This window comes from Pagrus major, chromosome 22 (genome assembly GCF_040436345.1).
Source record: "Pagrus major chromosome 22, Pma_NU_1.0".
NCBI classification, from domain to species: domain Eukaryota; kingdom Metazoa; phylum Chordata; class Actinopteri; order Spariformes; family Sparidae; genus Pagrus; species Pagrus major.
In genome coordinates this window covers 17214282-17238934 of record NC_133236.1, presented here as the reverse complement: position 1 = coordinate 17238934, position 24653 = coordinate 17214282, and the positions used below count along the sequence as shown (strand labels likewise).

The window sequence follows — 24653 nt, the reverse complement described above, 5'->3', positions numbered from 1 at the left end:
TTCTCCATGAGAAAAATATATATAAATGAAGACACATGAATATAACTTGAAGATCTCTGTAGCACCACAGAGATTTGTGTTATGGATATTAAACATGATCATAAGTCATTATCAATACGATTGATTTGACTAGTCAGATAGTTTAACGGCTTTCTAGCGGCACTCGTGTCAGAGGTTTACGAGCAGCACTTGAAGGCATCACTTTAGCACCGGGCTGCGTGCGCTCCGCTGGAGGGGCAGAACTTCAGCGCCCATATCTGCCAGTGCCAGTCTGCCGCAGCCGCGTAGTTGTGGATGCTTTACTGGATGCGAGGAGGACTAAACACAACATGCTCATCAGTCAGAGTTGTATCTTGCTGCAGATCCTCTGCTGTACAAACTGAAGTCACATTTTGGAGTGGGACTAAAAGTTTTCTTCTATGTCTAATTAAGGGTGAGTTGATCTTGAAGTTACTGCCAAAAAGAAATTGCTCAAAGTTAAGAGAGAGTTAAGGATGGATCTGTCACTTTGCTAAAGCAAAATATCTTTTTTTTTTTTTGTTTTGTTTTTTATGACAATTTTCTGCTTTTTCTCTTTCTATTGTTTGTCCTGGTGGAATGATTTTGTTTGTGTTTTATTGCTCTTTAGGAGTTTTTGTTCTAAACCAAAATCATGTTCACAACCTACATAAAGAATCTGAATGATATGGTATTTTCTACGGTAAGCTTACAGGTTATAAGCACACATGCATGTCTTTGCTCTGCTGAGAGATGCATGGCCATACTAAAAAAATGTATGAGCAAACAACCACTACTTATATTGACTTTAGATCCCAAGCTTGCACTCCCTTCCTTTGTTCATGGCCAGTATTGTATTTGCACTACCACGTGTAACTACTGACAGTTCATCTAAGGTTTGCGCATATTCATTTGAAATATGCATGTTTATTAATGGCACTGCATGTCTAAAGAGATATTTATGTGATTTATTTCTCTGCTTTCCTTGCTTCAGTCTGAGAGCCCCGAGGAGCAGCCGAGTACTGGGGTCTTGGGACGTATCGGGAGCTGGTTCTCTCCGTGGAGGGGAAAGGGTCCAAACAGTCCTACTGAAAATGCCTCTCCAACTGACGACCGGACTCTTAAATCACAGAAAGAAGAGGAGAGTGAGGAGTCTGTAAGACCCCGGGCAAGGGAACAACAGTGGGAGGAGAGCTCCAATACCAATCCACTGGGTCTCTATAGAGACTTTTTCCCCAGTGAAGAGGAGGACGCCACGCAGTCTGCCCGCAGAGACGGCTCTGTTGTGAGCAGCACTGAGACTGCAGGAGGAGGTCCAAGAGAGGAGGAGTTTGTGGGGAGCAGGAAGAAGAGAACAGGGCAGGGCCAGGAGAGGGAGGAGACCAGCAGTGGCAACGGTACTTCAGCGAGCGGGAATCCTGAGAAGAATGCCAGTCATCTGACACATCTCTCCTCTGAGCAGGGAGTGGTATGGGACTCTGACCGGGCCCACACTCAGCCTCAGGCCCAGAGACAAGCACAGGCCAGGACAGGCAAGAGGCTTCATGTGTACCTGGAGGAGACCAGTGTGTTTAGTCGTGGCAAAGACAACAGTGCTGGACAGGAAGTTGTTCGAACCAAAGTCACGAAAAGCCTGCAAGTCATCCCCAAGGCAAAGTCATCACCAAGTTTTGACTTAACAAAGAGCTCAAGTTCAATAAGTGCAGAGAACAAAAAGGCAGATGTGAGGCCCGCTGTAGGTACAGAGAGTCATTATAGTGCCCTAGTGGGAGTGTCACTGAAATCACGCAAAGACACACAGCCTGAACCTGACCAAGAACAAACAGAGGCCGACAGCATGGGGCGTAAAAACGCAGCAAGAAGGAAATTCAAGAAGAACCCTCAGGGAGATGGAGCTAACAGCCCCCAGGAAAAACTGTCCCCCGGTTCTGAACCTCCTCCCGAGGGATTCCCTATATCAGATAACTCAGTGACCAGTCCTCAGGTCAAAAGTCCAAAGACTCACAAGGGAGAGTCATCTGTAAACTCCTCCTCCAAGCACAACCCCACCTCTCAGGCCTCACCTGAAGTCAAGGAGACTAAGACTTCCTGTCCTGACACAGTCAAGCAGTTGGACAAGTTCCAGGAGTCAAACTCAGTCAGTGCAGTGACTGTGGCATGTGTGGTTGATGGGGCCGCAGACATGGAGGACGATGACAGTCTGTACAAAGTGGAGAGGAAGACAGAGACACCAGAGTCCAAACGCAGGAGTGTTAAAGTTTCTCGGAGTGAGGTGAAGCTTTTCACAAAAAATGTGCCTTTGAATCCCAAGCAAAGTCCAGCGGGAGGCGACCAGGATTTTAAAGCTAAGGATGAAGCAAAGGATAGGCCCAGAACAGAGACTGATGCAAGGTAAGGCTTCAGCTACATGTGACTGAATGGGAGGTCAGTTTGTGATTTATGAATGAATGAATGACTCAACACATTTCCATAGACTGCAGTGTATAAATCAGACTTCAAATACTGTTTTCCAGTTAATATATTACAATTTCTTAAGAATAAATGTTTAATTGTACAAGTAGTGTAGCTCCTACATTAGTAGGACATTTTAACCTTCCTGTCAAGCTTTTGTCTAACATGACATTGCTGTCAAAGCAGGGAATGTGTTGGGTGGATTATCCACAGTGAAACAATGATGTGAGTCATAACACAAAGAGCAACCCCACGCCTCAAGATTGTTACTGCAGCACAGATAAGACTCAAATATAGGTCAAATCACCCAGACACTATACTTACGAGTCAAAATCAACTCTACAAGTTTCCAATTTTGCAGATGTTTGAAATTAAACCTTTACCTCTTATCATACACAGACAACACGACTTGAAGAAAATAGATGAGGAACCTAAACCAGTCGTTGGCCGGATTGCCGATAGAATCAGCCTCTTTGAGCGCCCTGCGGGGGCGGTCAGCAAGCAGACCTTCCAAACTCCGAGGAGTGCTGATGTCTCACCGGTCCGCAAAGCCACAGACAGGATGAAAGCAGATTTTTTGTCAGACCAGCGATCAAGATCAGCTGAGCGTTATGACAAGGCCAGGTCAAGCTCTGCGTCACCAAACAGGGAGAGGCCGATGACGATCAAGGAGCGAGTGAGGAACTTCACTGAGGCATCTAAATCAGACAGCAAGCCAGTGTTGCTTCCAAAGCCAGCAATGACAGGAACGTCTCAAAAATCCACCTCGTCTGCAGCCGTTGCTGCATCGAAGTCGCCAGAACTGGACAATCAGGGTAAACTGGATACTAAAGAGCAGACGCAAACAAAAGCAATCTCAGAGATAACATTAAAACCAGAAGGACGAGACGTCACTGCTGCAGCGGGAAAGATTTCCATTCCTAAAGAACCAACAACAGACTCCAAATCAAAGGGCACAGTCACCTCGAAAACAGAAGATCAGGGTACGAAACCTGACAGTGTTGAAGCAAACGATCCAGCTAAAGAGCCGGGTGATTCTGCAGAACTGACCGATAACAGCCAATTGTCCAAAGGCCCCAACAGAACAGGCTCCCGCTCTAAAAGAAGAAAAAGTCGAGAACCAACCAGTCCCATCAGCCCGAATAGTGAAAGCAAATCATATTGCTCAACAAGTAAGACGGAGGTCAATGCTACAAAACAAGATCAGGTGGATGATACAGAGGAGACTTTTTCTGCCTCCAAAAAACTCACAGAGAACGTCTCATTACCATCTGATAAAGCCAAAGAAGGTACATCAGATGAACAGGCTTTACCTGACAAACAGAAGACAGAGTCAAAGTCTTCATCTAAAAAGGAGAATATTAGCAAGCCAGTCAGCAGACAGGAGCCAGAAGCATCTGTCAACAGAGATGAACCTGATACTGCTGCTCGTAGCCGTGGAACAAAGACGCCTATTGACAAGGCTCCTGTTATTTTACCCCAAAAGGAGGAAAAGGCAGGGGGACACAGCCTCTTATTGACAGAGGAGACAGAAAAGGCATCTAAGGACAGCAGAGAAACACCAGCTTCTTCCCGCTCACCTGTGGTAAAACAGCCTATTGAGAAGCAAGAGCCACCTGCTAAATATCCCAAATTAGATAAGGAACTGTCGATGCAATCTGAACTAAAAAGTAAAGGAAAAGTGAAGGAAGCCACTAAGAAAGACACAGGGAAAACACAGCAACCCCAGCATAAGGACACGGAGCTACTAAATCAGTCTGAGAGTAAAGACGTGGGGAAGACAGACAAAGTGGAGCGCAAAAAAACAAATGGGCCTGAGCTGAAAGACAAAGAGGCAGCACAGCAGCTCCTCGGTTCACATAAAAATACCACAGAGGTCAAGGTTTCAGAAAGCGGACAAAGTATCTCAGGGACAGTCGAGAGTGTTGCTAGGAATGATGAAAGAAAAAATGATGAAAACAAAGAAAAAGCACAGTCAGTTAAAGACAAGAGAAAACCAGAAACCAGCCAAGCAGAACCGGTCTCTGAGTCCTCATCATCAGACCTCCCTGCTCAAACACAACACGTCAGACAGACGACGACTACACATCCAGAACAAGCTGCTGTGTGTGCCGACACCCAGACTAATGAGGAGGCTGCTAGTGGGACCGTGAGTGATAAAGGGCTTTCAAAGGGAGAGATGGCAAAAAATGGGCCCGCTGATTTGAAAACAAAGTCTACAGAATGCCCTAAAACGGACTCAGTGGTGATTGAAGCAGGACCACAGCCTGATTCTGTGTCTGTGGAAAAAACAGAAAATACACCAGATGACTCATGTGCACATGGAGTTAATGATGCTGAGCTCTCCATTGCAAAGCCTATTACCAACGCAACTACAGCAGTTGGGGAAGCGACTGTAAAAGCCTGTAATGACGCTCCGGTGGCGACAACTGCACAGGCTGACAATATGGCAGAGAAAGACTCATCTGTTAAAGATACTCAGATTTCTGTGTCTAAATCTGTGAACAGCGAGGGAGTGAGGCAGGGTGACGAGAAAAAAACTTCAGCTGTCAAATCAGTGCCCTCAGAAGTCACAATTTCAAGAGATATCGTGAAACTCATTCCACAGGGTGACGCATCCAAAAATACAGAGAGCGCAAGTGATAGTGCTTCACTCAAGAGGGCAGAAAAAATGGCAAAGCTGCCCGCTGATAGCCCCGCGTCCAGCTCCACAGTTACTGTGGCAGAAAAGACAGCTGAGAAAACACTCCATTCAGCATTGAATGAACTTTCACCTGTTGCTAATGGTGATATCTCCCCTCAATCGCAACTCCACACAGTCAAAAAGGAACTGGTGAATAAGAAGCCGAGTCAAACTCCAAAGGCACCCGCTTCCCTGGAGGCTAATAAGCTGCTCCCAAATTCAACCCAGCGTCCACCCATGAAGAAACTCCATTTGCCACGGGGACTAAGCAAAGACGATTCTTCATCGCCGCGAGACGCCCCCTCTAGCTGGCTGGATGTGGATTTTCCCAAACAGAAACTTAAAGTCTTGAAGCCCAAACTGAGCTCCGCTGTAAGTGAGAGCGATCTGCTGGAAACATCCGCCGAGCTAGATGATGTCGATTTCATTGAGAAAATCAAGAATCTTTGCGCCCCGTTCTCCCTCCCGCCACGTAAACACAACCCACTCGGGCCGACTCAGCCGCCGTTTGCATTGCCCGCCATCAAGGAGGACCGTTTTGAGAAGACGTTTGACCCTGATGAGTTTAAGTTTGGATTGAGGAAAAAGGATAAGTTCAACATAGACACGATCCCGAGCGTCTTAGCCAGGCTCCAGAGCACGGACGTAAAATCTGGCCTCAAGCCTGCCAGGGCTAGTTTGGCTGACAGGAGTGTGCTGCTCAGTAGCCTGGACACTCACTCTCGCCTCAAGGACAAGACCCCCGGCAAAGATGAGGGGGATGTCAAGGAGGAGAAAGATGATCAGATCAGAGTGAAGTCTCGCCTACAGGGGAGCTGTGTCTTCAGCAGCCTCACATCCTCTCTCAGAGGGAAGAGGAATGGAGTTCAGAAGCAGGAAGAAGGCACTAACTCTGGGGAAGTGTCAACCAGCGAAACCCCCAGGCTGAGTCCACCTCTATCCGAGCCACCCCCTCCAAGCCCGACTAACACAGCTCCACACAGAGACACACTGGCCAAACAGAGCTCTGCCCCGAGCGACAGGGAGGAAGCCCAGGCTGCCGAGGCTGTGGTCAGTGACTCAGGCCCTCCACTTCCCTCGTTTAACGACATCAAGCTGCCGGACTATTTAGAGAAGTACCTCCCCCGAGAACCTGCAAAACCAGCGCAGAGCACACAAGGACAGGAACAAGTCAGAAGCGAGGTTAGTTTTCCTTTATGTTCCTTTCGGCAACTAAAAACGAAATGAATGTCATCACACAGAGAGTTTGCAGACAAAATATCTCTAATTTATTGACCAATAACGTCAGAAACCAAAGTGTTTTAGCTGTCTAATGATAAGAAACACTCATAGAACCAAGTGCTGTCTTATAACATGTCTCTAACGATACTTGTCAATGTGGTACATTTTTTAGAAGTGGAAAGAAACATTTTCATACTTACCTAATGACTTTCGGTTTATGCATCAGGTTATTGGAAAAATGTCAACTTCAGGAGATGAAACTGAAGCTGTGCAGCCACGTCCGCTGCTTCCTGATGCCACGCCTCCATCTTTTCCTGGGATTCCTCCACCCACACTCCCTACACTCCATGAGCTGAAGCAGCCTCCAGCTCAGCCACAGGGGATACTGAATAAACATGTAAGTGAGGGTATACACACTATTGAAGGATACTTAACACTTTAGCATTACAAATATAAAGCTGAGATCAGACTGCTTGTTGCTCTGGCAGGTGAGATAGAAACTATTTATATCCCTCATTTCCATTTGAGCTGCACCGCCAGCAGTGTTTATGGAAAACCTGTTTTGTCCCCCTATTTGCATTGTGGTATCAACGTTTGGAGGGAAGCTTCACAATCCACAACAAAGCATCTTTTGTCTCACTGGTCCCTTTGATTTAATCTGGGCTGGTAAACATGCCTGAGCTGGGATAAGAGCTGCAACTAGTGAATATTTTTATAATATTTTATTCTATGTGTCTGAAATTCCAATACTTTTCATGCAATTTCTTATGAAGTCTCCTGGATAGAACTATATAATGTGATGCTAATGATAGTAAAAAAGGAATTTCTTAAAAGGATACAGTGTTTCCCACAGAATCAGACTTTAGTTGTGGCAGTGGCTGTCCGGCTGGGGTGTCATAGGGCGTGAGCCGTCTAACTTCCGGTTTAGCGCCCAGCTTACTTGAATGGGGATAAAATGTAATCGGGCGGCTCTTCTAGACTCTCCAAATTTTATTGGAACGAGTCATTTCGCAGGGGTTGTGCGGCTTTTATTACCGTTTTACAGACCTGTCATGTGCCAACTGTGTTAAATAGTCCTCCTCCTCTTCTTCATTGGTTTTACCAGCGGACTAAAAAAAACACACGGTCATCCACTGTATCGAAGTATATAACATTTACAATTTATTTAGATTGCTTGTTTTGCTGGACCAACGGTCCAAAATCCGAAGTTACTGAGTTTTATATCAAAAAAGACCAAGAGAACAAGCAAATATTCACAATTGCAAAGCACTTGGTGCACTTTGGTCATTTCTTCTTAAAAGGAGACATATTGTGCTTTTCCTTCTTCCTTCAGTGTTTTATTTATGTTTTTGTGCACTTGTGTCTTTAAAAAGGCCATAGTCGACACCAACAAACACTCCGCTCTCCCACAGAAAATACTGCTCCTGAAGTGTCTGAAACACCTCGCCAGTAGCCCCCCTTTAATTCTGTGACTTTATGACATCACTATGTCACCATCTCAAACATTTGCATAATTCCTTAAAGAGACAGGAGCTAAAACAGAGCGTTTCAGACAGAGGGGGACTACAGTGCTGCAGCGTTGGACAGTATGAGAAAACTGATGCCTTTCATGAGCAGTAAAGCATGTAAACTTATTCTGGTAGTAATCCGGAATCAAAATTATTAACCTGAAAATGAGCATAATATGTCTTCATTAAACTATTAATTAAATCATTAATCAATGTTACTGACTTGATGTTATAAGCTTTCTAGTTGCTGTAGTTTCTTGTGTCTTTTGCTGCTGTTTGAAGCTGCCAACTCGCTAGTTGCTTATTTTGCAAGAATACTGTGCTAAGAAAGGCTTTTTTTTCTCCTGGCTATGCCTTTTTGTGTGTGTGTGCTCGAATATAAATTCAAACCAGTCTAATCTCCACGGACCCAGTGCGTCGCTGGAAGTAAACTAAAAGGTCAGGCCATTCAAAAGGCACAGGACTGCTGCACCAACAACAAATGCAGATTAGCTTCTCTAGCCTTTAATAGACTAGATGTTTGCTCATGTTTGCCACAATAATAATTCTGTGTTTTTTGCATTACAGATCAGAATTGCCAAGGGATTTCACAAGCGCCCTGGAAAGGTACAGTAGGCACAGCTTTGCCCACATGCTGTCCAATAGAAACAAGATGGGGAGAGGAATCTGGACAGACAACTCTCTGTTCTGTGAAAACATCTGCTTTTCATATGGTGTTCTTGGGGGTAAACAAAGTATTTGAAAAAACAGTCTAGTTCAAATGCTCAGCTGGATGTGATTACAATCAGGGAGTTCAGTGCTGCCAATGCAGTGCACAACTTGTGGCTCTTCTACTAACAGTAGTTGTTTCAAGACAGAGCGATATTCCCCTGACTCGCTAACATTGCCTACACATCGTTTTAATTCAGTCTACCTCCAGCTTCAGGATCTGCCCGCATGACTGGCATTGACACACAAAAAACAAAACACTGCATGAAACTTGTTGAATAAAATTACGACGATGTTATTGACTAAAGAGTGTCCAGAAAAGACAGTTTTTGTAGATCTGTATTCTGCAAGTGTCTTCTTCTGTTGGCCGATAAAACTGAAAATGAAACTTTTAAATTAAAGCAATTATATTAACGGTATGCTCTGCTGGTTCAAGTAATTGCGTCTGCACTGGCTTGTTGGTGTAGATAAATATAAATAAGTGCCATGCTAATAGTTTCCATGCCATTAGGTTCTTCTCAGCACTCAGTGAATCATGACTTAATGTGATGGAGTAGGCATGACTTTCTTCTCTTCATGACGCTGCCCTTCATGTCTCCACACAGATGGTGCTGTTTGAGAAGGCTCAGTTCAGCGGCCAGGAGTATGAGATTCACAGGGATGTAGCAGATGCAACCGCTCTGCAGCTCTCACCTCTCATATCAGTGAAGGTCGTCAGAGGATGGTGAGCAGCAGTCAACTGGAACTTTGAGAAAATGTGTACTGAAGCGTAGGTCTCATTAGTGTCAAGTGGTTCAGGGATGTTAGTTGTGCCTGTAAGGGCACTTGGACTCATCACAGGATAAATATATTGAAATAGCAGCCTTGAGAGTTACATACTTGATGTCAATTATGTACCTACTCTCACAGTTTGTGTTGTTTTCTTCTGCACAAAAACAAAATGCGAGTCCTTGAGGCTTGGCAAGCTTTTTCTTCCCATAAAAAAAGAATTGTATTGAAACCTGCATCGTTTCTTTTTGCTAGCAGTCTTCTTCCTTGTCTTGCTCGCAGCATTGCTGTGGTCTTGACATATTGCAGCCACATTCACATCAGTGAAATAGCCATTGGAGACCATTAACAGGAAGTTGTTTTGTGTGCTTGTGTATTGCATTGTTTTAAGATACACTTCTTATACCACAGACATTTATCCTGGTCCTTTCCCTTTTCCCCGAACGTATAATTATCTGTTTCTGCTGTGTGATTACATGTTTTTTGTTTGTTTTCACTACAGTTGGGTTCTCTATGAGAAGCCTGACTTCCAGGGACGCACCATCGCCTTGGAGGAAGGGGGCATTGAATTGACAAATGTGTGGGCAGAGCCTGAGCATGAGCCTGGTCCTGGGCCTGGGCTCGGGCCAGAGACAGAACCACACAGCAACACACCAATGGTGATCGGCTCCATTCGACATGCTGTGTGGGTGAGTGCACTGGAGAAATACTCAGTATTTCAGTTTCTACACCTCACATGGGCCCCTGAAACTTAGCTATGATATTTTGCTTTATTGACATTCAGTGCAGACTCCTTAAGAACAGAATACATGTGAATTATATTGGAGAAACTAAGACTGTTGCAAGCAATGATGTTCGTCTGTTAGCTTTAAATTCTCCTGACCATACAGTTATTAAGACAGTATATCCTCTTCTCCACCAACACAGTTTATACCGCCGACTCATCGAAGCAAAAACAATCACCTGTTTTTCTTACCCTTTAGCATGCTGCAAGCTAGCTACCCAGTGAAAAGTGGGACATCCCTTGTCAAGGATACAGGCAGTCTAACACACAAGAATAGATTGTGGAAGACTGAAATATTAAGTTTACAGTGCCTTTTTTTCTAAGGAAACACCGACAATTCTAAATACCATCTGAACTGAGTACAGATAGGGTTTCAGACTCACCAAATTTCTCTAATGAGGCCCCAGGTCATACTAGGTTACACAGCAAAGGACCATTAAGGGACTTGTCTAGGCCACTGTTGATAATTACCGTGTTTGTTTCTCCCTCTCTGCAGGATTACAGCATCCCCCATATTGATCTGTTTACTGAACCGGAGGGCCACGGCAGAGTAACATCTTACAACGATGACACGATAGAGACGGGCTCGTTTGGTATCCCACTGAGCACTGCTTCCATCCAAGTGCACTCTGGAGTGTAAGTATGGCTGCTTCGGCACAAACCGATCATTCAGATCTTTGTGATTGACCTCTGGTAAAGCGTGTGTGACAGTAACGAACAGGCTGACAAAATCAAATCATTAGCAAGACACATGGGCTACTTATTGTGATTGATCAGAGGTAGAAAGGTAGTTATCCAGGCATTGGATTTTATTTGAAACACCATACATTTAGGTGCTGAAGAACGAAGACGCGGTGCTCTTGCTTTGTAGCAGCACAGCATAGAGTCCGGGTAATGAGACAATCCCAGGTTTTCTGCATTGATTTTTTTTCTTATCTCAAATGACTGGCAGACCCACTAGAAGAGTAGACTTTGCAAAAATCCTACCTGCTGTGCTCATCGAAGAGCCCTTTCTCTTTTTTATAGGCTATCCCTGTGTTTGGCTCTGACGAGTAGCTGAGAGATAATAATCATTACGACGTTCCTCAGCATGCGGCTTTGGTTTGACTCTCACTCATTTGCCTGTTCAGGAATGTCTCTCCTGCTGTTGCATGTTCGAGAAGCGAGAGTGTGGGTGTGGGGGCACTTGGAGAGCCGAGTGCAGAGGTGGAGACTAGATGGAGAGTGAGACACAGACAAAGGTGTGGAGAGAATTTGGCAAAGGGGAGAATGTTTTTCCATGTGAGAGGTGTAGGCATTCAGGACATTTTGTGCCCTGCCCCTGAGGAAAGTTAATGACAGTAAACCATTTTCCCACAGCTATTTGTGTAGGTTTACTTTGGCAACCCCGCATTTAGGAGATTTTTTAAGTATTTCTCAGCATCTAGATAAAAAACAAATTGCTGTCGGATGTCAGTTACAAATAATTCTGCTTCGGCGTTGTGTCGAGTGGAACAACTGTTCAGCAGATGTAGTTTTATGCTTTACACATTTACTGTAGCACTGACTCATCAGCTCCTCTTGTTATATATCTTTTAGAGCCATAAGGCAGGCATCAGTTCTTGGTATCACTTCCTCAGCACTGACTGAATGAGCTGGCTTTATTTCTCTGCCAGCGGCTCACATGTGGTAATTGGTATAAAACATTGTGTCGAGCTACATAATGGCTCTAAATGCCAGAGGTGGGGGCACAGCTCCAGCAGAGACTTGCTACACTCAAAACCAAATTGCAAAGGAAATGGCTTTGAACTGGAACATGCATTCCCAAGATGTTTTATTCTTAAACAAGTAGCTTTTGTTCTCGGCTGTAGCTGCGTGACTCATGTCTGAGGTAAATATAATTGCCAATTAAAACACAGCCCTGGCCTAACAATGCTTAATGTGCTGAGCAAATGTACTAATCACACCTGTAGCTGCTGATTTCTATGAGAGGAAAAAAAGTCTGTGAGTTTGTTTTTTTTCATGGCAGTTATGTGTTACTGCTGTTTTATTAAGCAACAAGCCCTGCAAGGTCGTGACTCACAGTTAGTTTCGACCCGCCATGAGGTATAATTATCATGAATGTGGTTCGACCTTTTGGCTTAATCCTTGATCAACATGCAATGTAGATGTTTCTCCCTCCATTAGGTGGCTGGTGTTCAGTGACCCGGGGTTCCAGGGCATGATAGCTGTGCTGGAGACAGGAGTGTACCCTGTTCCTGAGGCCTGGGGCTTCCCGTCACCATTTGTCGGATCGCTTAGGCCACTTAAAATGGTGCGTGTTTTTGTTAACATCTGATTTACATCTCATGTATCCTGCAGAGGACAGTCTATGAATGCGATGTAATTAATTTGCTACTGTCAGCCACCAAAAAGGACAGATTGACAGTAGATTGGGTACTCAACTACTCGGTATTCAAGGTCTCCTGAGGATGTATTTTAATGACTTTGATCATCCCTTGACTTTTCATCTAGTGCCAGAAGGTCAAATATTAACTTATCCAGTAATATAGATATTGCATTTACTAGAAGGACTGATGGAAAATGTGGTACAGGCAACGATAATTCTTTAACAAGGTTAATGATTGTGCCTTGGGTGAGATATCTTAAGAGCTGTTGGATGGATTTCCTTGATATTTGATACACACATTCATGTCCGGCTCAGGATGAACTCTAATGACCTTTGAGGTCATTGAGCAGGTTAATGTGATGGGCCATTGAGACACAACACAATTTGCTTTACACTCACCGCTGGGCCCAAAGTTCGACCTGGCTGAATTTGAATTACTTTGATTATCCGTAGCACCACCAACTTATCCTGTAAAATATCTCATTTACACATGGTACGGCCATTCATGGTGCCCAGAGGATAAATCTTAAAATCCAGATTTTTTCTATAGTATTGTCATGACGTTTACCTTTTTCGCCAGACATTCAAGTCTCTGGATGGATTGTAATGACCTTGCAGGTCCTGTGACATTTTATCTAGCACCATTATCAGGTCAATATTTGAGTTAGTTAAATATTTTGGTTTATGACGACATGACTCCAAAACTATGGGTTCAGGATGTTCCCATCACCCTCAGCTGTTCTTTGTGTGTAGTGCTGATTGGCAATGTGGACATGCTAACATGTCAAACTAAGTTGGGGAACACCTTAAATCTTACCTGCTAAACATCAGCATGTTAGCATGCTAAAGTTATGGGCGATTTGCTCTACATTCACTGCTGGGCCCACAGTTGTACCTGGTTGAACTTGTGGCACAAGCGTGCAGAGCAGGGCACCCTTCAACAAAGGCGTCATGTCATGGCACATTGAAAATAATGTATTTCAGAGCACAGTGGTGTCATTGTCGCGTTGAATTAAGCCTCATAGAGCATGATTTTGGACTTTTATACTTGTTTCAATTCTCCCTTCCATATCAGTGAACTATGTGCTACGTCTCATATAATAGCACTACAGTACAATTTGCCTTCCTGACCTTGTATTTCACATTTTAGTTTTAAAAATAATTCACTATAGTGTTTTCTTTCTGTCAATATCCTCGGTCTGGCACTTTGTCCACAGACAGTTAATGTTATAATCCACAGTAATTAGTTACCTGGAGAGACTCAAGACCGGGTCAGCATCTTCTGTCTATTCTATTAATTCTCTTTGCTTCCTGTCACTGCAGAAATGTCATCATTCGCGTGTAAATACAACTATTTGTGTAATCACTGACTGTCTGGCTTCTTACTGTGTACATTTGATTAGAGAGGAAATGGCTGTTTATGATCATTTCTCTGTTCCAGGGTGGATTTAAAGTGGAGAATCCCTGTGAAGTCAAGGTAAGACTCCATCGGTTTTATTTTATATCACCTGTATGTGTTTAATGTTACTGTAATTTCATATCTACAAATGATAAAGTAACCAAATGTTGAGATGTGATCATAAAGGCAACATGTTTTCCAAAGAGGGCCGACGAGTGCATTGACAGTCTTTGGCCCACTTTTCTGTTTAGTGCTATGTTTATCTTACCTCAAGCCAAAAATAGATGTGATGTCAAGGACTTTCCACTGTAACCACGGTGAGATTTGGCAGTGGGCATTTTCTGACCTCAAAAAACCTTTTTGACACTCAGTGTCACTGAACATTTGAGTCATCCAGTTTTAAATGAAAATCAGTGACAATGAAGCGCCCACATTCATGAAAATGTGCTCAGAAAAGGTCTCGAGGCATTCAATTCAGGTCGCTGTTTTAAACTCATCATTCAAAGGTGCAGTAAGTTAGTTGTTGAGTCTCATTCCTAGGTACCCAAACATAGTCTCTTTGGGTTGGTGGCTCGCCAAACCAAACTAAACCGCTTGGTATTTGGTGGCTGGGGAATGAGACTTGACAATCAAATAGCTTTGTGCAGAATAGCTGACGCCCAGACAAATCACGAACACAGCAAGATAATAAGAAAATAAGGAATGACATGCAGACGGCTACAGATACAGACTCTGTCTCCGATTCCAGTTGTTCACGAGTGATGAGTCTTGTGTTGAGTTGTGCACTAAGCAATGTAAATAATGAGTCGAATGTAACACTTGTCCTTCCTCTGTCGCTATCACAGGCTGTGGCATATGAGAAACCTGGCTTTGAGGGCTCTTGTTTGGAAATCGACAGCGACGTCTTCAGCTTTTGTGAAAGTGAAGGAGGCATTTCTGCAGAGGGAGCAGACCTTGACTCAAAGAAACTGATGTCTGTCGGCTCTTTAAAGATCATTGGAGGACTGTGAGTCTTTATTCTTCAATTACCCAGATCATTTTCTGCTCTGGTACAGGATCAAGTTAGGTTGTATTCCTTTGCTCGTAGCAAAGTTTCCTCAGATCTAATTTTACTGTCAGATGGATTTTGAGGTTATGTAACACAGTCAAAATTTATAAATACACGCCTAACGAGCAACATTGCTGCTCTGCTCTCCTTCCAGCTGGGTGGGATACAGTGAGCCGGGTTTTGAAGGCCAGCAGCACATCCTAGAGGAGGGAGAGTACCTGGACTGCAGGGACTGGGGAGGCTCGGAGCAGCTGCTGTCACTGCGACCAGTACTGGCTGTGAGTACCACACCTTTGTGTGACCAAAGTTAGCTTATAATGACCGGCACGTGACAAAAAAGTAACTGTGGTGCAGTGTTTCATTCGGGGTTGGACCACCGTGGGTTTGTGAAGGTCAAAATTAGTCTCCAAACTGGAAAAGATTCTGTGTTCTTCCCCCAAAAATGTTTATTCTTGTCAGAATGGAAAATCCATGTAAAGACCAAGGGAGAGCGAGAATTTCCACATTAACTTACACTACTGACAGTGTAAAGGGTTACAGTATCAAGCAGCTATCAGTTAAGAACCAGAGAAAACTCTGAGGTTTACTAGAGTTTTTTATTGGCGAATTGATTCAAGACAAAAATGAATGAAATGCACGAAGGCAACAAGGTTCCTTTAATGAAGCTGTGGTCAGGAAATAAACTTCACTCTATTAACAGAGGGCACTGCTGACTTTAGCATGGCCAAATATTTTGTAAACCAAATCAAGTTCAGCTTGATATTTCTGGGCAAACTGATTTACTAGTCAAGTGTTTAGAGCAGCGGTTTCTTAAACTGTGGGGACATGTCCAAATGGAAAAATGTGCAGCAGGAATGTAGACAAGGAATCAAGACAGACATGGAGTAAGAATCTGATTCATGTTGGGAAAACAAAGAAACAAGTTATTCTGCTTGCAAGGCTGTCAAGAAAGTGAAAGGAAATGTGCAAAAATATCAGAATCTCACAAGTGACGCTCATCAAGCAGAGATATCAGTCAAAGCTTAAGTCAAAAATATATATCAAATATATATATAAAAGCAGTCCCACAACAGGTGAGTAAAAAGCCATTAAAAACCATTGATTGGTGTCAATAGAAAATAATGTGATCAAAATTAAAATAATGTAAAATAACATTCAGTCACAAAAACTTTGCAGTTGTGCCGGATAATTTAATAGGTAATACATAAAATAAAATAACTGAAGTGAAAATAACATACAGTCATGCAAAACATTCATGATTAAAATAATTGAATGTAAATTAAATACAGTTATTTTAATTACAATTACCTTGTATTGTTCATTTGCACTACAGAAACTCATGTTTGCCCTAACCCTAACAACACATGCAGTTCATGCTCTTAATAATATTATTTCCAAAGTTAACTTGTTTTTTCACTAATTTCACTGGTTTCTTAATGATTTATAAAAAATGCATCTATGACTGCACATTAATCGAATTATTCTCAAAATTAAATTAAAGTGCCATACTCAAATCGCAGGTGCTGCAATTTCATGATAAAAGTAAAATGTGTCTGTCAAAATAGTCACAAAGTGTTTCATTCATTTGCATAAAGCTCAGCCCTCATTAAAACAGTTCATAGTGAAAAAATGTTATGTATGTGATGTAGCTTGGCGTGATGTTCATCAGATTTTTCCCCACGTGTTTTTCCTCCTGCTGCAGGACTTCTTGACTCCGCACCTCAAAATGTTCAGCGACAGAGATTTCGGCGAGCTGGGACTCAACATTGACCTCTCGGTGCCTGTTATTAACATGGAAGCCACGGGCTATGGCATGAAGACGCAGTCGATTGATGTCATAGGTGGCGTGTAAGTGTTGCACTTATTCCTGTGACCTTCACTGCTGTGTGAGCAGCGATGGGAGATAAAAGCTTGAGGCGTTCACGGGACTCATATTTCTCTTCATCTGTCTCTGTGTATTGGGATTCTTCAGATGTCTTCCCAAGACTTAACATATATTTAAATCCTTGAATCCCTACCACTCCAGCTTTAAGATGCATTCCTACACTTCAACCTGGTCATTACTTCAGGCTACAGTGACGTCTAATGTGGTTTACTGCCGTTCTTTGCGGCTCAGGTGCGTAGCGGCAAAGGCTGCCGCGCCCATGCTGACAGGTCGAGACAGATTGCCTAGTTCACTAATGTTTAGTCTGCCACACCTCACTTCCTGTCAGTGTAAGTTGCTCCTGGAGCATGCTTCCTCACACCCTTTTACACTGGAAATGAACGTGAAATTAATACAGGGTGTGGAGGAGGAGTTGGTAGACGCCTGAATGCCGTTAACAATTTGTCATTTATATTTAAGTGTTCTCTCTCATCATACTGTTTGGACAGAAGATCCAGTGGCTGAGTTTGTGTTTCTTTTTGCTTTGATCAGTTTAAAGGAAGCATACGTAAACAAACACAGGAGCAGATAAGAAAAAACAGAATTATCTTTCAAATCAGAATATTGAAATGCTGAACATGTAAATCCCACCTAAGGGAGAGAAAATGATGGATAATGTGTAGAGGGACATTTTGTCCTGCTTTTGGAGGCAAGACTCTCACAACATTGAGGGATTCTTCTTGCTGTGCCGCTAGCCTGTTATTAGACTGCACAGCCTCGCCCATGTCGTGCTGCCGTCCGTCTGAGCCTCCGATTGGCTGGGCGTGTTTTTTCAGGAACTGCGGGGAGAGATTTGTTTGTTGTCTTGCAAACACAGCCCCCTTTCTGTCTCAGGAGCAGAAACACCCGAGCCATCCATAGCAACACACACTCGCAGGGCTGCCCAAGATATGCCACATTTGCCAAGCGAGTACATACAGCGCATAACAGCTGAGATAAAACCGTGTGGGAGGCAGTTATCAACTTGGACTCTGACCAAAGCATTGTTGACTTAGATGATAAATAACCACTTTGACTGAGCCACGCTGTGAATGTTTTTGATTTTCCTCGTTTGCAAGCGTAGGTGCATCAGAGACAGTGTTTCTCTATGAATTAAGATCAAATGAAATGAAACACAATTATGAAATGTCAGTGAAAAATGAAAGGGTGATTGTACTCCTCCGCCTTCTGTTCTCTCTCTCAGCTGGGTTGTGTTTGATGAGCCAGGCTTTTGTGGCGAGCCCTACATCCTGGAGAAAGGCCTGTATGGAGGCCCGGAGGATTGGGGGGCACTACAGCCCAAAGTGGCCTCAACGATGCCTGTTGTTTTGGTAAGAAGTGACTCAGACAAAGTTATGTAATCTTTTTTTTTCTTTTGCTCTGATGAGGAAAATTCCCGGCTTTTAGACAGACTGTCCATTAACTGTGGTGTTTTATGTTCAATTGCTGCAGCAGCCAGCGTGTCCGCTTCACAGATTCACATTTTTAGCATTCTATGATGAATAATCGGGGCAATTTTGCAATATTAAAGTGCTGGCTGACTATTCTCACTTCCCCTGGTAGTCCAATTTTGGCTAACCAAGTGCTTTCATTGCATGTGACCAGTCACAACACCAGTCATGCTTGTGACCAAGTCAAACTTTAACATGGAGAGCAGGACTCTCTGGGGGGACAGACAATCCTTTATACAGCAGATTATCTGTGGGAGCGTGAGTCATGGGCAAAATAAGAATAATTTGATTCTACAAGAGGAAAATACTTGTCATGAGACTAAATGGGAAAAAACATCTTAGATCACAAAGGTGAGTCATCACGTAGTTACTTCGATTTCAAACCAGATGATTACAAACAGACACAGAATTCACGTGTACTGTAGTGTTTCAGCTACACCCAGAAGATGTTTTTACATATTTCATATTTAGTACACCATTATCTGCATCCATTCAACCAACTCAATTACCATTATCCCTATCCAGACTCGGAAATGCGGGCTAAGACAGGAAGTCAAACAAAAGTTGTTATTTTAAGCATGAGACTGATATGAGTCAAAAACTATCGTGACATATTTATATTTATAGTGAAGTGAAAGCACTTCACCATGTTTTGTCCACTGGAAGGGCACCCTAGAGGTCCATAATACACTTTTACCCAAACTACTTTTACATGTCCCATGACTGGAAAATGAGCAGAAAGAGGAAAAAACGTGTAAACTGTAGATGCAGATCATTTACAAACTCAACAATATGATAATGATAATGACAATAATAGTCATGTTAACATTGATATTGGTCAGTAAAGTCATAATGTCACATTATTTGTTCTTATATATTCTCTGAAATTGAATAATAATAAGATCTTGTCATTTTAAGTCATTGTTCCCTTTATATGCTAAAACACATTGGCTTTAATGGCGTACGTGCATATTCCTTACTAACAATAATAATAATAATAATCCTCGTTATTTGATCTTAATATAAACAACTTTAATGTGATAGTCAACTTCTGGCTTTACACGTGACGAATAAATAAACTAAATCTTTACATTCCCACTCCTGACTAGAAGTTTTGAGGCAAATCACAGTAAAATAATGTATTTTCTCAAACCAAGACCAATAATGCAGTTTGTAATTTGGCTTCAATTATAAAGCAAACAAATAATTGTTGTTATTGTCTTTCCCACCTGTTCACGTTTACCGCTGATGTGTTTACATACATAGAAATATGTAATTAGTCATCATTTCTAATTGCTTTCTGTTGCCGCTCAGTGCACGGAGATGAGTCACATTAAACGTGTTGTTTTCTTTCAGGATGATTTTGAGAATGCCGCCAAGTTTAAGGTAAGTAGACTGAAAAGGATTAAAGAACAGGATGTGTGAGGGGCTCAGGGTGGATGACGCAGGCTTACTGTCTCGTTGTGTGCGCCTCAGGTGCAGCTTTTCTCTGAACCGGGTTTTCAAGGCTCTGTCCTTGCTCTGGAGGACAGCGTGGCCTCCCTGGAGGACGGTTTCTCTGTGGCCTCCTGCAAGGTCTTAGCTGGCAGGTGAGTAATCCTGCAAACTATGGACAAAATATCTGTGGGTTGCAGCATAGCTATTTAAAGCAGCTTCTTGCAAATGCAGATTTTAGGAAAAGGGTGCTTTTGGATTTCCCAAAAGTTATGTGTTACAACTGGAGCTGCATATTGCTCTTATCATAAACGTATCTGTGGGACTCTGATAATCTGCCGCGGGCTATCACTGCTCCACTTACCAAGCATGTCCCATGTGGCAGCAGATCTCTTATGATGCAGTATCCATATTAATTGCATTGTTCTGTACACTCTTAAGCATGAACATTCAGCCTGATGTGCATAATGTAACTCATTCCTTGCATATTAAAATTAGAAACCTACATTATGCAAATAGCTTTAAATGGTCATCATCTTGGTTCATCAATCCAGTTTCATTTTGTGCTCCTCTTGTGTGTGTTAATGTGTTTGTATATCTGTGTATGTGTGTTTCAGCTGGCTTGCATTCGAAGGCCAGGACTTCGCTGGCAGGATGTATGTGTTAGAAGTTGGGAGCTACTCAGACCTGAGAGCAATGGGCTTTGTGGACGACAGCTCCTCCATCCTGTCACTACAGACTGTCGGCTTTGTAAGTCTTTTTTTTAAAGACTGTTTTTAAAGAACAGCTCACCCCAAAATGAAAATTCAGTCATTATCTGCTCACCCTGAAGCCGGTGGAAAGTCAGATGTTTCGTAGTCAACAAAACATTTCTGGAACTTCACAGCCAAACAGAGTTACAGCATTCTCCTACACAACTGAAGTGGATGGGCACCTGTTTTAAAACATAAAAAAAAAAAGAAGAAAATATGAAATGGCTCCATACAGCTCCTCTGGCGTTTTCCAAGCCAAGTCTCTGGAAGCCCAGAGATCCCAAATTGATATTAAAAGACATTCAGAGCCGTTGAAAAAGTTTGAGGCACTCAAGACGGTAATGAGTTAAAAAACCTTCATCAGTGCAGTAATAAAATAGTCGCCTTTGGGCTCTTACATTTATAGGTTAGCAGACAGTCACACATGACTGGACTAAATATAGTATGTTCAATATGCAGGTAGAAAAATTGTCACATGATCAGTATGAATAGGTGGGTAGTCACATATTTAGGCCATTAAAATCACATGACAAACCATGTTAAGCAAAGAAAATCACATAATGAATATTTACATATATGTACACAACAATCTTAGAACATCTTGATCTACTTCCTGTTCTGCTGTGAAGCTACAAAAATGTTTTGCGGACTACAAATCTTCACCCAACTTTCCATCAGCATGGGGGAGAGTAGATAATGATTCCTTTTAAAGGTTAGGATGACAATATATTTAAAGCTGCTCTGATACATATTATTATATTAATGGAGTACTCCACCGATTAAGCATTTCCTCTAGCTGTCTGATTCATGGAGAGTGGGGTTTTTTTTTTAAAAAAAAGGTTAAAAATGAATACAGCAGAGCTTAACCTACATTACCCACGATGCAACATGAGCACAGACAGTTAGTCTGAGATTTGCATGTGTTTTGCTAGTAGCAGCTAAGCCTCGAGCTAGCCTCAAGCAGAGATGAGGAGCGGGCTACAGAGCTCTGGTATGCTCAGCCTCTTTCTCACCTTCACAACATCTTTCATTTTCAAACTTGGAGTCTTCAGCTCCAGCTGACGCTGACCCAAGGGACATTACCTGAGGACATTCGTCAGACTTCACATAACTCTCTTTGGAGCCACAAAAAGCTTTGTTACAACTACTTCACCTATGCAGTAGTTCTACCCAAGACCTGTCAACAACCTTTGAGTTCCCCTTTAATGGATCAAATAATTGTGTATAATATGAAAAGGTGTCAGCAGACTCCGCAGTTCACCTCACCCCAACAGAGCTTTTCAGTGTCCTTCGGCTAATGTTTTCTGGCCTACAGCGTTACCGGTTTCGGTTCACTTTCACACTTACATCGTTGTTGTTTCCAGCTGCAGCAGGCTGGTGTTTTCAACGAACAAAGCTCTGATGAACCTAAAGTATGCTAGCTCCCCAACATCAAACAGGAGAGCGAGAAAGTTGGCATTTAGCCCGTAAACACTGGAGCATTTAGTAACTGAAGACTTGAATATTTCCCTCAGAAGTTGGCAGACACCAAAACCGAGCTCAAAAGTGGAGTTAAATTTTCAGCGTGGCGAGAAACAAGACTCCAAATGAATGATTATCTTGCTCCATGTCTGGATGAGTAGATAGGGAACTATTTGCTATATGTGTAAAGCTGTTGTAAGTGATCTTTTTTTATTGGAATAAGTGTTAAATAGCTCTATATTCCAACAGTAATCACTGTTATAGAGTGTTTGGTCAGTAATCCACTGGATTTTGACAACTGCAAAACAGAGAGGAAGAAACGACGACAACATTAGAGTCTTAAAAACTTACCATAGTGCCATGTGGTGCGAGTTTCCTCACATGGCACCATTCAAACGCGGGGCAGTTTCAGAGTGCTTCACATACTTTAAAACTAATTAAAACAAACATTTAAAGAATGAAATTGAATTAGATAACTTCAAAGGGTTGTCTGTATAAGCCACTTGATTACTGACAAATATGTAATACTAGAAAAAAATAGTACCTGCATCACGTTGAAGGTACCGAATGTGAAGATCGGCACAGATTATCTTATCTGCCTCTACATAAATGAGTCACTGCTGCTGACCTGCAACGCGACTGTCGATTTAGAAAACGACCCATCCGTTGCACAGAGGGAAATGTCACGGGGTGCACAGGTGTGAGTGGGGTCTGTTTCCAGGGTAACCTCAAAATAATTTTAACCTGCTCCACCAGCTCTCTCCGCCCTCTCCGGTCCTTAATGCACTTTCTCTTTTTCCGTCACTCAAAAGGAGTTCTCGCTGCCATCCATTACACTATTTGAGCGGCGTGATCTGCGGGGGAAGAGGGTGATTCTGACAGACGGATCAGTCAACCTTCAGCTGGCTGGAGGTTGCAGCAGAGTCCAGTCTGTGCTGGTGGAAGGAGGCATGTGAGTACATTACAGCTCGCTCTGTGAGGACGTCAAGCAGCCGCCCGTCCAAGTTCACCCTTTTGGTGTCAGTGTAACAGGTTCATGCATAACACAACGTGTGTGCGTTTTGACTAGGGAGGGAACACACTCAGTCGAAGCCATTTTGTCTGCCACAAACACGTGAAACAGAATAATTATGTTTATTTTGTACATACGTGTTGTTGAGTGGCGCCTGTTGGTTCTCAGCAGCTGCACTTTTAAATGCCTTTTGTTTCTTAATCTCTTTTGAATCTCTCTCTAATTCAGAGGTTTTCAACTGCCAAGTCCATGTGTCAAATATTTTGTTTAGCTTTCTGGCATCCAGTGCATAGTTCGTTGCTTGTGGCAAACCACACCCAATGTTCCACTAATGTAACAGTAAACCACAGAGTGACGGCTTAAAGAAGATAAATCTGAACAAGTGAGGTAATTAAACTTAAAGATTAAGGATCTAGAGACAATAAAAGATGCAAAGTCAAGGGTGTGTGTCAAATGTCAAGCAAGCAAGATCTGTAAAGTCACTCGCTGCCAAATATTTTGTTAATCAATAAACTGTTTCAGACATTTTCAGACAAACGAAATAAACAAAGTTGTTTTCACGACTGAATAAACTTAATAAACAAACTGACCTTAAAGGCCAAGACAATTTCATACTGTTTTACTGTGTTTATATGTGGCGGACCCTGCCAACTTTCTAGCTTCAAACAGTGTTCTGGGGACCTTATTTTCCTCTGAGAACAGCTTGTTTATTCAGTTATGGACAAAAAATATATATGTGTCTGCATTATTACCTCATTACTTCAGTTTGAATTTATTCTCCAAAACTACATAGTGCCCCTTTAATGATAGTAAGAAAAAAAAAAGTTTCGTTGGACAAAAGGCACTATTTGAAGGACATTTTTTGACGTCGTTAATCGTGATAATAAATGGAAGATTAATAAATAATTAAAAATAATCATTCGTTGCAGCCCTACAAAGTTGTGACGAAGGTTTCCTGGAGTTATTAATGTTAAAGATTGGTTCGGTAGCAGTTCAGACCTGACATCTCATTCAAATTAACTAGATGCAGACTGCAGGTTCAGCACATCTTGTATGACAGTACTGACAGATTGAGCGATGGTGGAAACCTGATGCTGATGTGCGACATTCAGACTGTAGGTGTGAGCCCATGCGGAGGAAATAAAGGGCTCACAGTGAGCCAGAGCTGTCTCTGGAGTGGCACATTCCTACTGCAGGAGAGACGGGCAATCATCCAAAGAACAGAGCCATTGAGACCCGAGTTAGAGGCAACATTTAGTGCCACGGCGAAATTGGGCTGTCTCGAAGCTCGGCACATTTTCGTAGATTATCTTTGGCACAGTTCTGCACGGAGGTGCAAGGTTGTTCCAACCAGCACTGCAAGTTAGTCCAGGTTTATAACATCAAAACCTTGAAATTGAGATTAAACAGAATATTCTCTCAGGTTGACTTTTACGTGCCATAGTGCAGCATGATGTTACAGGAGCCAACACCCACAGACAGAAGAAAAGTAATAAAAGAGAAAACTATGTGAGGCATTTTCCTACTTGTCCTAACTTTCAACTACACGCCCGTCAGTCTGTAAGAATGAAGAAATAAATCATGAACACAAAAAAGTGTTCTGTTCAGACCAAGTGCCCTATAAAGGCAGCTATTGTGTGTTTATTTTAGGACTGTCAGAGATTAACTTAATTAAAAAGTCTGAGAAGGAAGTGGTGTTGATTTC

The 24653-nt window shown here is 42.6% G+C and overlaps 1 protein-coding gene across 1 annotated transcript in view; it reads left to right on the top strand.

Annotated features, from left to right (window-relative positions):
* The window catches only part of LOC141017724 (uncharacterized), a 34721-nt gene that overhangs the window by 6288 nt on the left and 3780 nt on the right, over nucleotides 1-24653 (top strand). The window contains exons 2-18 of the mRNA XM_073492455.1: nucleotides 992-2388; nucleotides 2848-6313; nucleotides 6579-6749; nucleotides 8428-8466; nucleotides 9174-9292; nucleotides 9839-10025; nucleotides 10617-10756; nucleotides 12287-12413; nucleotides 13930-13965; nucleotides 14733-14893; nucleotides 15090-15213; nucleotides 16638-16783; nucleotides 18043-18169; nucleotides 19646-19675; nucleotides 19766-19878; nucleotides 20341-20473; nucleotides 22749-22888. Of these exons, the coding sequence (XP_073348556.1) occupies nucleotides 992-2388; nucleotides 2848-6313; nucleotides 6579-6749; nucleotides 8428-8466; nucleotides 9174-9292; nucleotides 9839-10025; nucleotides 10617-10756; nucleotides 12287-12413; nucleotides 13930-13965; nucleotides 14733-14893; nucleotides 15090-15213; nucleotides 16638-16783; nucleotides 18043-18169; nucleotides 19646-19675; nucleotides 19766-19878; nucleotides 20341-20473; nucleotides 22749-22888 (6656 nt within the window). The remainder of the gene's footprint in view (nucleotides 1-991; nucleotides 2389-2847; nucleotides 6314-6578; nucleotides 6750-8427; nucleotides 8467-9173; nucleotides 9293-9838; nucleotides 10026-10616; nucleotides 10757-12286; nucleotides 12414-13929; nucleotides 13966-14732; nucleotides 14894-15089; nucleotides 15214-16637; nucleotides 16784-18042; nucleotides 18170-19645; nucleotides 19676-19765; nucleotides 19879-20340; nucleotides 20474-22748; nucleotides 22889-24653) is intronic.